This window comes from Dermacentor albipictus, unplaced genomic scaffold, assembly GCF_038994185.2.
Source record: "Dermacentor albipictus isolate Rhodes 1998 colony unplaced genomic scaffold, USDA_Dalb.pri_finalv2 scaffold_23, whole genome shotgun sequence".
NCBI lineage: Eukaryota > Metazoa > Arthropoda > Arachnida > Ixodida > Ixodidae > Dermacentor > Dermacentor albipictus.
Window position 1 is genome coordinate 713,344 of NW_027225577.1, and position 15,173 is coordinate 728,516.

The 15,173-nt window shown below is 43.9% G+C and overlaps 2 protein-coding genes across 2 annotated transcripts in view; one reads left to right on the forward strand and one right to left on the reverse strand.

Annotated features, from left to right (window-relative positions):
* Positions 1 to 15,173, reverse strand: part of LOC135898911 (sodium- and chloride-dependent glycine transporter 1-like) — a 968,957-nt gene that overhangs the window by 461,306 nt on the left and 492,478 nt on the right. The gene's annotated exons all lie outside the window — the stretch shown is intronic.
* LOC139052457 (allatostatins-like) overlaps positions 7,465 to 15,173 on the forward strand; it is a 141,115-nt gene continuing 133,406 nt past the window's right edge. Inside the window, exon 1 of the mRNA XM_070529571.1 lies at positions 7,465 to 7,760. Coding sequence (XP_070385672.1) covers positions 7,756 to 7,760 — 5 coding nt within the window. The 5' untranslated portion in view covers positions 7,465 to 7,755. The remainder of the gene's footprint in view (positions 7,761 to 15,173) is intronic.

The window sequence follows — 15,173 nt, forward strand, 5'->3', positions numbered from 1 at the left end:
CCACTGTGGAATAAGGGTTTCTATGCTTCTATCTAAAGGTAATGAAAAGCTGAGTTTAATAAGCGTATCAATATAAATCAGATTGTAACTCTTGAAATCTTGGTCAAAACGCGTTTTTTTCTCTACATTCTACATTACGTTGCTTTCAGAATGCAGCGCAGTTCAGTTCGTAATTTGGGAGATAAATCCTATCATCTTCGCATTTTGCGTGTCGTGCAGCGGCATGGGATGTTCTGTTGTCCAGATAACGCGTTTTACACGGTCCCGGTATCCACTGAAGCAGCAAGCACAGTACGAAGTACTGTACTTGGTTCGCTTTTGTAAGCTCTTTGAATGTCTCATAAATTATAACAAAACAGTTCAGTTTCCGTTTCGTTCTGGAAACTGATATGTGAGTGCCGCATATGGGAGTCATTGAAAACAACCCCCTTTTGTGCCTCTCGTACGAAATTATAAATACTATCGCACATAGGAGAGTAAGTAATTCGGCCGTTGTTATTCAAACCGATATAACTTGAACGTATCCGGCGAAATACCAACTTAACCGCAAAATGCTAACCTGGTAACGAAAATGAAATTAGACGGTACTTACTTTTTAAAATCGTGAATCTATTATTGCAAAATCAACGAGAGTTCTACAAGAATAATTCTGAGCAAATCTTTAGCTCCCCTTCAACACATTATGTCTCTCACTCACAGCGCGCGACGTGAACCTTTTTGCTTGTTGCCACTGGAGAGGGATAATTTAGTTATGTAATGAGCTTAACGTAGCATGCACATGGTGAAATTTACGTACAAGTAGGACAGCTTCGAATCTTATCTGGGAATTGGCATGCTCAGTTGAATATACGAATAAAATTTATTGCGTACCGTCTAGGCAACCAAGTGCAGTCCTGGTTAACCTCCATGCCTTTCATTTATCATCTTCCCACTTTTACATACCTCCATCTTTTTTCCTGTAAAATAAATTTAAAACTGAACCAAGTGAAGAGAAAATATACCAGAAAAGCCGCATAATTGCTCAGGTTTTTATCGAGTTTTAGACTTCCTATAAGGAAACGGGCTTAAGCCCAAATCAAGGCAGAATGAAAGCGCTTGTTGGAATCGTCCTTAAGCAAAGCTTTCCAGAAACAGTTTACCTAAATTAAACGCGAAGAAAAACGTAATGCGTACAAATTATGCCGATCTAATGCCTAATTGTGTGCGCGCAGCTGGCCTCCCTATCTTACGCGCATATACGTTATGTAGGTTACCGTTAGATTACCAGATAAAACAAATAACCCCTAGGTATACTTTGTGGCGCAAAACATATTTCCTGAAAAGGGACAGAAGAAAGGAAGACAGTGAAGCGACAGTCCGTTCTTCTGTCCCTTTTCAAGAAATGTATTTTGCGCCACAAAGTATACCTACAAAATCTAAGGACCAACTTGCCCACGAAGAAGTCCTTTCGCAAATAACCCCTGTTCGGGTGTTCACCTCCCATGCACTGAATCGGACTTTTCAGATTCGAATGTGAGAAAAATATATCGAGCACCTTCCGAACCTGAGGTCGTCACCCACATGTGTCTCGCCTCCTCGACCCAGATAGCTACAGGTGCTCTTCTGCAGTAACTCGACGACAACGTTCTCGAGTGTCCTACTACAAACACGATATACGCCCTTGTCTATAGTACACGCGAGCAATCTAAACATCTGCCGTCTCTCTCTCTCTTTTTCAAATGCGAAACATTCTTGGTCTCATGGCCCTTCGCGGTAGGAGGTACACAGGTAGGTTCCTGTGTCGCCTCGCTTAACGAAGGTGGAATCGAATCTCTGCTGTGAAACGTAGTATTTTGGCGCTCTAATCACTTGGACACGATAGCGCAAATACTTCTCTCCTTCCAAAGGCAGCGAGATTTTTTTTTAAACACGGCGCGTGAGCGACATGCCACTTTCTCGCACTCTTTCCTTGTGACAGTTCGCGCTTCGAGGTGCCGTGTTGGACTGCGCTATCTCCGCGATCGACCCACATTCTTTCTTTCCTCCACTGCCCTCTCCACGTGCAGCCCACTAACCTTTAGAAAGTCTAGTTAACCTCCCCTACCCTTTTCTACCTCCTTTATGTCTACGTAGTCACTAGGTAACACGCAAACATGTACGCTCAAGGCATGACTATGGCGAAGGCAGCTACTGCAAGACAGGTCTCCGACAAGGCGCGCAATGAAAAGCACGTTGTTCCTTTGCGTGAGTAATGAAGTAATAACTACACGTTGATGATTTAACTTATCTTTGTACGTGGACTTTGATTTCTATGGGCGAGCAAATGAACGGAATAAATAATAATCTGTACATGTGACAGAACATTCATTTGTTATTGCAAGAGAGAGAGAGAGAGAAAGACATTTAGTATAAAAGTTTGTTAACAGTCAGAACGTCTTACAAGAAGCACAACAAAAACGGTGCGCGCAGTAAGTTTTCTACAGCTAAGCGTGCTCTTATTCGTAGACTCGTGCAGTTTTCTTGACAGAAACAATTGACGTTTATAAAGAGCTTCGTTGTATTATTTATTGAATGATTTTCGAAATGTTCGCAACTTCTGCCACCAGCTTTTGCACAACATATGCCTCGCTAAGGTTGGTTCGTGAGCTTGACTTGCCTTAAGATGTCCTTCTGCTTGCATAAGATTAAATTTTTTAAACAAACGGAATAATTATTTTCTTTTCTTTCTTTGTGCGGTGACGTATTTGATGCTTGCCGTGTACCCTAAAGTCTGAACTAAGGCAGGAAATGAGGAGTTCGGAAAAGCTCGAAATATTCATGGTAAAGATGAACTGCACTAAAAAAAAAACGTGATTGAACGAGCACGGAAATGAATCGGGTAAGGAACAGAGGAGAAGGGCATTACTGCATGACCATCACAAGCTCGCCCTGACGAAGGACCTACAGTGAGCCAAATAAGGCTAACAGACTGTCAAGAGCAAACGCACGTAATTGAAATACCAACGCTTAGCAACGAAAAAGTAGGAAAAGGAAAACGCAAAGAAAATTTGAGCACCTTCGAAAGAAAGCCTATTAAAAATTGCTATCGCAAACCATACTAAGTGAAGTGCAATTGGCATCATAGGTTCTGGGACCTTCGGCCTGATTTCGTTGCTTCTCGAGCTAAAGTAACTTGACTCGCTCCCTAAGAGACCTGGCCGAACATTGTTCAAACGGGATAATTACAGCGCGTGGTGCTCATAGAGTCGGAGTAGGGAAATGAACAATACAAGATGTACTACAGACCATCGGAAAATTGAGTCGTTAAAGTAACGCAAATATCGGAGTGCTTTCGCATAGTAGAAAAGGGTGTAATTTATTTCCGCTCATTTAAGGTAACCAGGAGTGAATTTATAACAGTTTTAACAAAACCATGTATTCATTTTTAAAATATGTCCTAACAAAACACACATTCGGATCCTCATCTATATATATTTTTCCGTGGGCAGCAAAGTGTTTGTGCTACATATGTCTTACGGTGAAGTTATCTATGGCTAGGATCCCATGATTTTTTTGTGGGGTAACGTCTACAGAAAACTATCATAATCAATGGCTCATACCCCAAATGCAATGGCTCATATATATACCCTAAGGAAGAGGCTACAATCACTTATTATAGTGTAGCGAGCAGTGCATACATTCTTTGGAAAGAGAGAGAGATGCAAATGAGAGAAAGGTGGGCAGGTTAACCAGAGCTATAGCCTCCGGTTTGCTACCCTGCTCTAGAGGAAAGGGAAGGGGAAGTAAAGACGGAGAGAAGAGCGGGGACAAAAAAGAAAGGCGTAAAAAGAAGGGCGGCATCATTACAGTCGTTCTGATAGGCCACTGGCACGTAAAAAGGTCAACAAAGCCTTGACGGACTTTCGGTGCGACGACAGTCCATGTCGACATTCCAAGACTGTGTGTTCCTATAGTGGCCAGTCGTCAATGCGCGCCAACGCTGCCGCTAGTGACAGCCGGTGCGTGCTGTATCGGAAACAGTGGCAAAGTACGTGTTCGATAGTCTCCTCGGCGCCTCAGTGACTGCAAGCTGCGCTCTCGTCCATACCGACTCGGAAGGCAAAAGATCTTGGGAAAGCGACGCCAAGCCACAGTCGGCGAAGTACTGTTTCTCGAGTCGAGAGAGTCCAGATGGAGGTCGTAGTCAACGGGACGGTTCCAGTCGGCGCAGACGTGTGTGCTTCGAGCTTGGTGTGTTCCATGAAAAGCTGATTGCTTCGTTTCCAAGCACACGAATTTTCATTGCTGCGTCTGTTCTTGAGAATGGTACGGAGTCTTTCAAGCCCTCCTCATGTGCAGATCATTGCCCATTACGCCACGGTGGCTTGGAATACACTGTAATGCGACGTCGTGTCCTTGATCGACGAGGTGGTGACTCCCGCATACAACATATGTAACAGCACACGTTTCAATAAAAGCTCAAGACAAGCATCCAAACCGCATAATTGATGATAAGGTGCTCCTGCGCCGACGTGCAATGTGAAACGCGTAGCGCTCCCCACATGTGTTTCCCTGTAAACATTACTGTTGCGCAAGGTGCGAGCGGCCTTGTGCAAGCTGCGGCGGCTACGGAAGCCTGCGACTTGGGCAATGACGTCACTAGCCTTACGTACATAGAGTTTCCTACATTAATTACTAGAGAGAACTCTGGTACTGCGATCCTTCAGCCACCATGGGAGTGATGGGAAGTATATTGATTTATCTAGTCTTCCTGCTTATGGCTTCGGACGTTCCGGCAACTTCGTTTATCACGCTTTATCTGCCTTCATTGTTCTAAGTTTCAGAGCACTCAATCCTTTTCTGCGTGCAGAAGACTCTCCTAACACACGCAATCACTGCTAATTGCGGCGGTTCAACCTGTCGAGGTGGCCAAATCGAAACGCACCAAGCCTCCCAAAGCGCTGAATTTCCCACGAGAAACTCATAAGGGTGTTTTGTTGCTATTGTCGGTGCATGCGTGCGTGGCGTAGTGTTCTCAATACTGGGCTTCTGTGCTATTCGTCCTGCGTTCGAATCTCGCCGCCAAGCAGTGTTAATAATGTTTCTTTCATTATTCATCACACAGTATTTTGATGAAGTTTATGAGTTTACAACGTCACGAAACTTAATGAAGCCAGAAGGACGAAGTTTAGGCAAGTCACCGTTCTGCCCGTAATTTCCATGCTGGCTGAACCACCCAGATAGCAGCTCCCGCAGCCACTAGTGCCAGTGTTCCCTCCATTAATTATTGTATGAATTTTTATGCTTTCATGTATAAAATAATTCGCCTATCAACTGATTTTAATGATGTTGCACAACCGCTATCGGTGGTGGCAGTACTGACAAAATTACCATTACTACCATATTTACTGTAAAATAGCATTACTACCATTACTCTAAACCCATAAAGCATTGCGTACCTCCTCCCCCCTCAGCAATTGTGGTGGTTTTCAACAGCTTCGCTGGACACCTACTTTCGCAGGGCCGGATGGTGACTCGTTCTTTTGTTCAATCAAATGTACGTGAAAGGGTCTTGGTGCTGCAAAGAGGCACTGGCTAATTCTCTGTTCCGGCCTGTGATCAGAAGATAAAACCTTGAGAAAAGCATAATTATAGCAACACAAAAAGCAGTGAATGATGGGTTACCGCCGAATTAGCAACATACAAGGCACAAGTTCGCCAGCGAAGTTGACAAGCAAGAACACAAAGCCAGCGCATTATTTGCGAAAACGAGAAAAAACAAGGGTAACAAATGAAATAATATCGCAGAAATTTTAGCGGCAGCGTAAATTTAGGGCTGAACGTCAAAGTTCTTTTTGAGCGGAAACTTTATTTTCTCTAGCAGAAAAGTAAACGTGCCAAGGCGGAAATGATCGCCTACTGAATATTAATTTTTGTTTTGTCTTGCTTGAATATTTTCCTTGCAAGTTGCAATTGTTTGTAATTAATCGACCTCTGTTCTCTAGAATTATAGGAAGCATTTACGGCTGAGGTAATTTCTCGCAATCTGTGGAATTTCACGTGAGCCAGTTGTAGAAGAAACAATCGCTTCTGCTCCATATTTAGAAGTATCGAAATATTAAAAGAAATGTTGCTTGAGGGCTGTGAACAAGTGAGGGGGCTTTCGCTCTGGCTTTAAAGAACTGCGCTCCGAATGTGTGTGAATTGACGTTTACACTGACCACTTTTCTTATTGTCATATGTGTTTAACAAGACGTCGGTATCTGTACGCTGCCTCGGCTATTCTCTTTTCTTTGGGATTTTTATTGTGGCAGAGAGCATACGCATTTGTCAGAAGTAGCCTTTTTCTCCAAGCTCTACTTCTTCAATCGGAGGAGTTCGACGCGAAACTTTTCCCACATTATATGCGAAACAAAATGCATATGAAATACATGTAGAACGTTTCACAATCTTGTGTGGACATGGCTGTGGTTCCTTATAAAAGCATTGCATTCGAGAGAATTCCAAAGTACTTAACATTTCTTCCTGCGTTTTCTCACAAGGGTCTTCACTAAGTTGTTCTTGGTGAAGATGCTCACGAAATGAGAATTCTAACAGATCTTTCCTTTTCTCTGCACATACAACATTTCGTCGCTCTTCTTGCCCGTAGAGAACGGCCCAAAACATATAAAACGTGTCAGAAGAGAGTTCGTCGTTAAAGTGGTATAACTTGAAAAACCTCTTACTCCCGTATTGTCTAGAGAAGAAGGAAAAATACTCATAAACGAGGGGAGCAAAGAGAGAGAGAGAAAATAAAGCAACGTGGGAAGTGGAACTGCAAGCGTACATTTCACAGCGCGCCAAGACAAAGCAATCGGGATTGCGAAAGGAAAATAGCAGAATAGTTTCGGCTCCAAAACTCGGAGCGAGGATGAATCCGAACCCTGTGCCACCGCCAACGCGCATGCACACAACGGTCTCTGCGTGTCTCTTTTCCTAACTTCCTCCGTGCGGCCCTCCAGTTCTCGTCGCGGCCGCAGTTGTTGTCGGGAAGAAAGCACCAGAAACAGAGAAATCGGCGCAGCCGGCCGGCCCCAAAGCGTTCCCGAAGAGGGTTCGAGGGGAAGGTTCGACGGCACACACGCCGCCCGCAATGACGCCGACGCCACGTCGCTGCACCCTTCTCTCCCCAACGGCCGTCCCGTAGATTCCTTGGAAGCGCGGAAAGAAACCGGCGGGCTCGCTCACGCGCGCGCGCCCGCGCGCGCTACAGGCGGACCCAACTTCCCTCCGCACCCTTTCCTCCGCTTCCCCATTTCTTTTCTTCGGTCTTCCAACGCGCCTCGCACTGCAGCCGCCAGTTGCCTCCTCCGCACGCATTCCCTCTTCGCTCTCCCTACGAAAGCCAAGGAAGGGGGAGGGGGGTCGACCCGAACTCGGCGATTGGTTGGCGAAGCGCGTGACGTCGTCGGGCGCGCTCTCATAAAAAGCCGCGTGGCCGGCTCAAGTTGGCGAAAGAGGGTCGCGAGCTGCGAAGAACGACGACGGGACAAGAACTCTAAAGAGTTTAAAAAGAAACACCTTTATTTCTGCCCGAGGTCTGCCGCATAAAGGACCGCGCTCCCGAGCAACTCTTCGTAGCGAAGTTCTCTCAATTTCGCACGGGTGCGGTCATCGCTAGGAACTCTTTCAAGCCGCGGAAGAGAGTGAGAGACCCAACTGGTCGGGGCTGCGTGCCTCCGTCCTGCGGAACTTTTTCCTGAGTGCCACCTTGTGTTCTTCTGCTGCGGCTGGTGCCGTCTCTCACACATACCTGACATGAGGTAAGCGACCCCTTAGTTTCATCTAACAGAAAACTTTTACGGTAAGGTGTCGGACTGCACGCGAGCTTCCGCCACAGGATACATTGTTTGGCGACAACTGTTGCTTCAGCACACAGAATACAGAAATAAACTGGGTAGCCGGTTCGTTTCTATCTCTCGCGGCAACTGATTTACGAAAGAAGAGAAAAGCAAGAAACCAGAGGCAGGGGGAAGCGATACAACCGGTTCAAGAAGAGGTAACGGCTAGTCACTCGTGTATATAATGATACGATTTGTACTTGCTAGAGGCTAACAACAATTGGAAAGATTGTGCCTCTATTCTGCATTCGTGAATTCAAGCATGAGAGTGATATTTATACTGCTTCTTCGAACCCTCATCTCTATCTTGGAGTGTATGTACCTTAGGTAGAAAACTTGTCAAGACAAGCACAATTGAACTGTAGCAAATCTAAAGTGTGAGGGAAAGATTTAAACATGGTTATGAAATAAATATTAATCGTGACGCACACGTAGAATGACATGTTGCTTAGAAGTCTTTAACAAATTCAGAGGCGCTGATTGCAGTGCTGACTACAATAATCTGTTGCGTGCGCTTGCGGTAATCTTGAGCGTTAAGGTGATTCGGAGTAGAAAATCACCGACAAGAATCAGGACCATAGGATTCTAGGCAAATTGTTTGTTTGATCACTGACCGAAAAAAAAACTAAAACAGACTGAAGAGATTTGCGTTATGGTTCAGAGGCTACCGCTCTGAACGATTCGGTCTTCTTCAGAAAAGTGGTGCAGACAGGGCAACCAAATACGCCTGCAGTCATATAACTCTCATCTGAAAAATGTTATGCGAACTTTTGCATCCTGCACACATTGATGCCACAGGTGACTCGAATATTAAGAATCGCGTTCAACATTTCACAGAAACAACATATCATTAAGTGCGCGCTCATCCTGCTGTAAGATGTTTATCAATACCAGAATCCATCGGTTCCTGGGCTATACAGAGAAATACAAATTTAAAGCAAGGCTTCGCAATGATAATTTTTTATGTCATCGCAAGAAAAAGTTTTAGCTTTAGAAGAATGACTTTATCTATCGCAGAACAGAAACGCCGTTTTTCCTTCACTTCTTGTCTGTCGCTTCTAGACATCGGAAATCCTAAGCGGAACCCACGGTATATGAAAGGAAACAGTAGTTCCAGCGCTGGTTCAAAATGTTAAAAAAAATACACAGGCTGATAATCCGGGCGCTCCAATCCATGGTTCCTATTTATCTTAGAACGCCCGTAAGGACGGATTACGTACTTGGTAATGTTTTCTTTGCAAGCGCATGGATTCGAAGGAACTAGTGACCCGTTCGCAGTGACACCAGAGAAAGTTTTCTCTCTTTTTTTTTTCTTAGTCATTTATTGCTTCCTGAAACAAACAAATAACTTGTGTAATGTAGAACACAATATGAATATCTCGTCTCCCAACACAACATGCCCGTATTTCGGGTACCAAGAACTTCAACCGCATTTACAACAGTGCAAGAAGCAATACTCAGAGCGAGAAAATACTCATTGGATTAGTTAGTCAACCTAAATGTGCGTACGTAGCTTGCATTTGAAGCGAAATTTAATAAGAGTGCACAGTATGGCCCATTGTTAAAATAAACAGATTAGAATACCAGCATCGATTAGAGCTAACATTAAACGAGAAGGCGCCCAAAATAACATTTTCCCAATTGATGTATACTTAATGCGTCAGGTAAGCCGCATATTACCTTAAGATAGAAATCTTTTTCTTTTAAATTTTTATATGCAAGAAGTTTTAGCTTGAGAAGAATGACTTTATCTATCGCAGAACAGAAACACCGATTTGCCTTCACTTTTTGTCTGTCGCTTCTAGACATCGGAAATCCTAAGCGGAACCCACGTTATATGAAAAGAAACAGTAGTTCCAGTGCTGGTTCAGAAGGTTAAAAAAAATACACAGACTGAAAATCCGGGCGCTCCAATCCATGGTTCCTTTTTACACTGGCACCATATGTGTACGCCAAACAAGATGACGTCGTGAAGAGTTGGATTTGAATGCGATAATTATACATCAGTTTTCATCAGTCATGGAGAAATATGCGAATTACCTGGTTGATTTTGTAGTGTTGAACGCGTCATTAAAACCAGTTCACATTGTTTTAAAATATAGGTTCGCTCCCAGCATGTGGCTGCAGGCTGAAACAATGGTAAACACCGATCTGAAGTTCAACCTCAATCCATTGTAAGTTGTTTTGCATTGAAATTGGATTGGCAAGTTCTAGCTCTGACCTCCACAGTAGAGATGTCCTACTTATACAGTGGAACCAAACACCAAGCAAGAAACATTAATTGAATGGTATGAACTATGAGACGCGCATTTTCACCTTAGATTTGGGGCTGATATTGTGAGGCTACAGACCGCAAGCCCTACTGTGCCGTCTCTACCCGTTAATGTGCATTAAGGCAGCATTAGCCCCGTAAGATATTTGTGGTCTCACGTTAGCAAGAAGCTGCACGTTTCGCAAGTAGAAACCAGTTGTCCTAGGGCTAAATTTATTTATGCTCAGAGGTGAGGTTATAAACATCTTCAGTATTATGTAACGGCGCAGACAACTAATCCGATTGTCTACAAGTCCTCGAGCTCACTACCTGCTACGTTAACCGCAAGGCAGACTCAAACGTTCTTGGGCTTAGTTCGCTAGAAGACTGTGAGCATTCCGAGTGGCTGGTTGAGCGCGTTGGGCTTACTTCCTCTGCCTCTAACAATCGAGTTCAAGAACTAAAACAATCCCCCAACTAAGTCTTTGGGCATCGCTAGTCACATACACTCCAGCCGTCATAAGCCTCTAAATGTAGGACGTCTATGTATGCGAAAAGGGGGCTTAATTCGCACCACAGATACTTATAGGTGTATTTATTGATCAATTTTATGTCATTCAATCTAAAAATCGCCTTCTTGTTTTGTGTTGCTCCTTGTTTTTTTCCATTGTATAGGCGATTTTTTATTTGATTCGCCCCTAAGATAGTAGTGACGCATATACGACGCAGTCACTAATCTTTCTTTTTTTTTCGCTCATTTTCTACGAGCTCGTCTTTTGTTATTTGTTGGCAGACAGTCACGGTACTATTCTGTCCGGAAGCTGCCCTTAAAGGTGGCAGAGGCGATAAATACACCAAAGATGAATGGGAAGAATGACCTTATTGTTGCATTCACGGTAGCCTTGCGCAGCTTGATAATCGATACTCGTTCCAAAGAAACTAGTTCGCAGTCTATTTGGTAGATTGCGCTTTAAAAATAAATGTGGCCGCCTTAATAGACATGACATAGCGAAGACATACCTATGACTTACAAAAGTGCTGACTTGGAATTCCTGGAAGTCGGCACCTGTGTACCTCACATTTATGTCTCAACTATGTCCTATCTAAGCTTCTCTATAATACTCACGCTTCAAGGTCTACCGAAAGCGGGATATATATAAAAAAAGAGAAAATAATTCCGCGTACTTAAGCGTTAATGCTGAATTTGCACCAGGTGCTTGAGCGAAGACTACGGGATTAATGTAAACAGCAACGTGAATAATATGACCCAGAAAAGAGCTACCTCTTTCAGTATACTACCAGGTTTTGAATATGGATGCACTTCCATCATTTCCATAGCCCTCTAAACAGATATGCGCTTTTACAGCCCTACGAGATTTTCATTTGGAGAGTAAAGTGATCATTTGAATTGATTAGCGCATTCTTACGCATTCGACTTCTGTGGAGTGTTTGCTTTCCGCAATTCTTGAACGAAGACATTCACGTATGCGCGTATATTAGTGCGGATGAACTTCGATTACTAAACGCAAGTACATAGATCTGTTGCTACTAACGTTCTCAAATAAAGACCCCTTCACTAACTTTACTGTCTACGACTAATTCATCGCATAGTCGCTAAATGAAGGAACTACCGGTTGATCACTTTCCTAGGAAACGGAGAAAGCATGAATCAGCACATAAGCCTCGAAAATTGAGGCGTAATCGTAATGATTAGTAAGCTTAATGACAGTGCCAATTTCTCCGAAACCCTAAGGCTAATTTCCCCGCTGTCGTTGGTCACGCAAGCTAATTTTGGCCGCATTATGGGAAATCGTAACGCTGTCGATGAAGAAAAAGTACTCAGTAAGCTACAATCAGACGGATGAATCCTGTTTGGTGTCTATTGAACATACTGATAGCAGCAAATCGAAACAATCTGCCTCGCTAAAGAAAAAAAAGTTTTGCTGCCACGAATGGCACAGATTCGCAGAGACCCTTTGTCAATTGTACATGGTCAACTTCGCGTGCAACCACACAGACGGGTACGAGGCCTATATATATGGCGGATATCTTGAGTCCCGTATTGAAAGAAACCGGCAATTTCCAAGTAAGCGGGCTACATCCACGCAGAAGCGTCGGCACGCTTGAGAAGAATGCCCCGTGCTTATTACACCTCAGTGAAAACCAGTGATACTAACAGTGTATCCCATGGAAATACATGAGTCAGTAATGACTCGTACAATCCGAGTCATTTTATGTCGCTAAGTTTCGCTCGTACTCTGCAGGCTCCGGTCCATCGACATTTAGTGGTGCCCGATTATCTCCCACCTTTTCCTTTATACTTGAGAGCAAATGGCTGCATGGAGGATTCAATGAAGTAAGTGTGGCTTGTTGGTAAAGACTATATGATAAAGACTTTATGGCTAAACGCTCTCTTTTCTTGTGTAAAAATTTCTACTTCCAGAGACGCCACTCTTACACATAGTGCTGTCCAAGGTTAAGGCAGGGCCAGTTAGAGTTCGTAGAAAAGAACAGAATAAATCTGGTACCGGACAGCCGTCGCTTTCTCGAACACTTACGTCATGAAACTTCATACATGAAACTGTATATAACCAGTGATATGATGGCGCAGGAAACTCCAAGTTGTTGCCCTTTATGGTGATTTGCGGGTAATGAGTGCCCCATTCCGAAGCACTGACCTGAAACGAGAGTCGGAAAGCCGTTTAGGCATTTTCTTTGTAATACTCGACTGTAGTAAGCAGAAACGTTTCAACTCAAAGTCTTCACAATTGGATGTGTAGGGAATAATATTCCCACTGAAGGGATGTGCCCTTAATTCAGAAAGGACCTCTAAAAATTTTTCCCGAAGCAGTGAGGGCGAGGTTAAACAAGAATGTCTATGGAAAGACGCAGAAGTGAAGGGAGCGATTCAGCTTCATAAAGACGAAAGCACCTTTGCCGCGCCCAATGAAAGGGGTCAGTTCATACGGGCCTACGGTCCCATCATTGTCTCGACTTGTTATTCATAGGAGGATGGCATTTTTAACACATGGGGGATGTCTTTGTCTATACAGTCGGTTGCTATATGTTGCACAAGTCTAGATAGCAGGTGACAGGAACCCACTTATCACTAGTTACTTCGTTTTCTTCTTTTCTCACGTATGTGGTGTTAACCATTTCTTGCAATTTAAATGCACGCTTGCGGTAATCAGAAGTGGTAACTTTATGTGATTTCGGCTATCGTTAAACCAAATGATCGTTACGATTCGTTCAATGCTATTCATTTGCTGCGGTGTCAGAAACCGTGGCGCAGTTTTTCGTAAACGCCTTAAACATAATAAACCACATTGATAACGATGCCGTACTCCAGGTAAAAAAAAAGAAGACGGAGAAACTGCAACGAACTTTGAAGAGTAATAACTCTACATCTACGCTCGTGTTTCGAGCCCTGGAAAATGAGAAATACCTTTAATATTAAAAAAGAAAACGAGCATACTGAATTGCGGCGTCGAATGGCCGCACGCGTTGCTGGATGTTGTAAGCCTGAGCCCTTAATCAGCGCTTAGTATCATGGCTTACAACACTTTGCCCACCTAGGGCAGAAAGTTGACGCAAATAAGAAAAAATCTACGCTTTGCCCGCCTAAAACAGAAAGTTGATGCAAATAAAAAAAAATATGAACAAGGAAAGTTGCGACAGCCGTGGTGGCTCGAGGATCGAGTCCACCGAAGTTGATGCAAGCGTAAGCGCCTGTCAGCCGCAGGGCATTTCCGAAAAAGACTTATGGCCATCTTGTGGCGCGCGATGAACACGCTCACGGTTGCGGCCAACAAAGATCTTAGCTCTCTCAGCGTCGCACGTAAGGAACTTGTTTTTCTTCGGCATGCTCTGCGCCGAACAAGTTTCAGCGAGTGGGGACTAGATATGCACAAACCCTTGTATCATCAGTGCAAGCACGGGAATTCTCATTTGCCCTCCCACGCGAGCAGAATTGGTAGTTATAAGCTAACCACCGCAACTACCTCTAAACCGGTCTTTCTTTTTTAATTAAATGTACGCATAGATGACCTTGGCATCATGAATGATGTCCGCTACTCATTCTCTCTTAAGCGAACAGTACATTGCAAAGATAGGCCGGTTTGTACTAACAACGAGGCAAACAAGAGAGGATAACAAAGTAAAAGCCATATAAAGGTCGCAACGTGCTAACGCATTGTTATCGTAAAGTTCGAATCTTGGTCCTGTTTCTGGTATTCTTTCTTCTCTTTTACGAGTTCAGGCTGAAGGCTCACGATATTGCTAATTACCAGGGGCATTTACAGATACTCCATAAAGTTTTTTTTTCTTTTTATTTGATTGGTGCCTTGCAACGCCGGGCTGCGTAATTCGGGCCGAATGTATATTGGGCTCCTATAAACAAAAATATTTATTTATAAGATTGACGTAAACGCCTGTATGTTGATAGAGAAGGCCAAATAAGAGAGTTTCGCGTACGATAAAAAACAGGTGGGGGCGGGGGCTAGAGTCAAGAATGTCGAGAAGCCATTTTAGCAGGAATAAATTGAGTTTACTGCGTCAATATATCGAGTTGCTTTTCTCTCTCCACCTCCGTGTATACAATGGATACCTTAACGACTCCCACGTTTTGCATGCGCAGCCAGTGTAAATTAGATGAGTTCCCGAAGGTTACAGACTAGGCACGCAGCGGATTTATAATGCGCCTGCGAGGACCCGATGGCCCAGAACTTTCGTATTACATTCTGTTTCGCTGGTTCACCCCGACAAACAAGATTTGCCCCTTCGTCGTACCTTGCTAATGGGAACAAACGTTTATACTGCAGCAAAAAACGTCACCGGATGTCGTCGGTAAGGACAGTACTTTAGTCGCTTTCCAGTCACATGCACGGTCACACACGCAAAGTAGCACGAACACCATCGTCCGAACGGCGACGAAGAAATCGTTTCGCCGTTTTCCTACCTGTCCAATAATGCGTGAGCCACGAAAGACCGATCAACACTCAATCATCTTCTTACTCGCCGCCTCCCGGCGATAGGATTCGTGTCCCGTTGTGGTTTATTGTCTGTGGTTTAGGCAATTGCGTGTC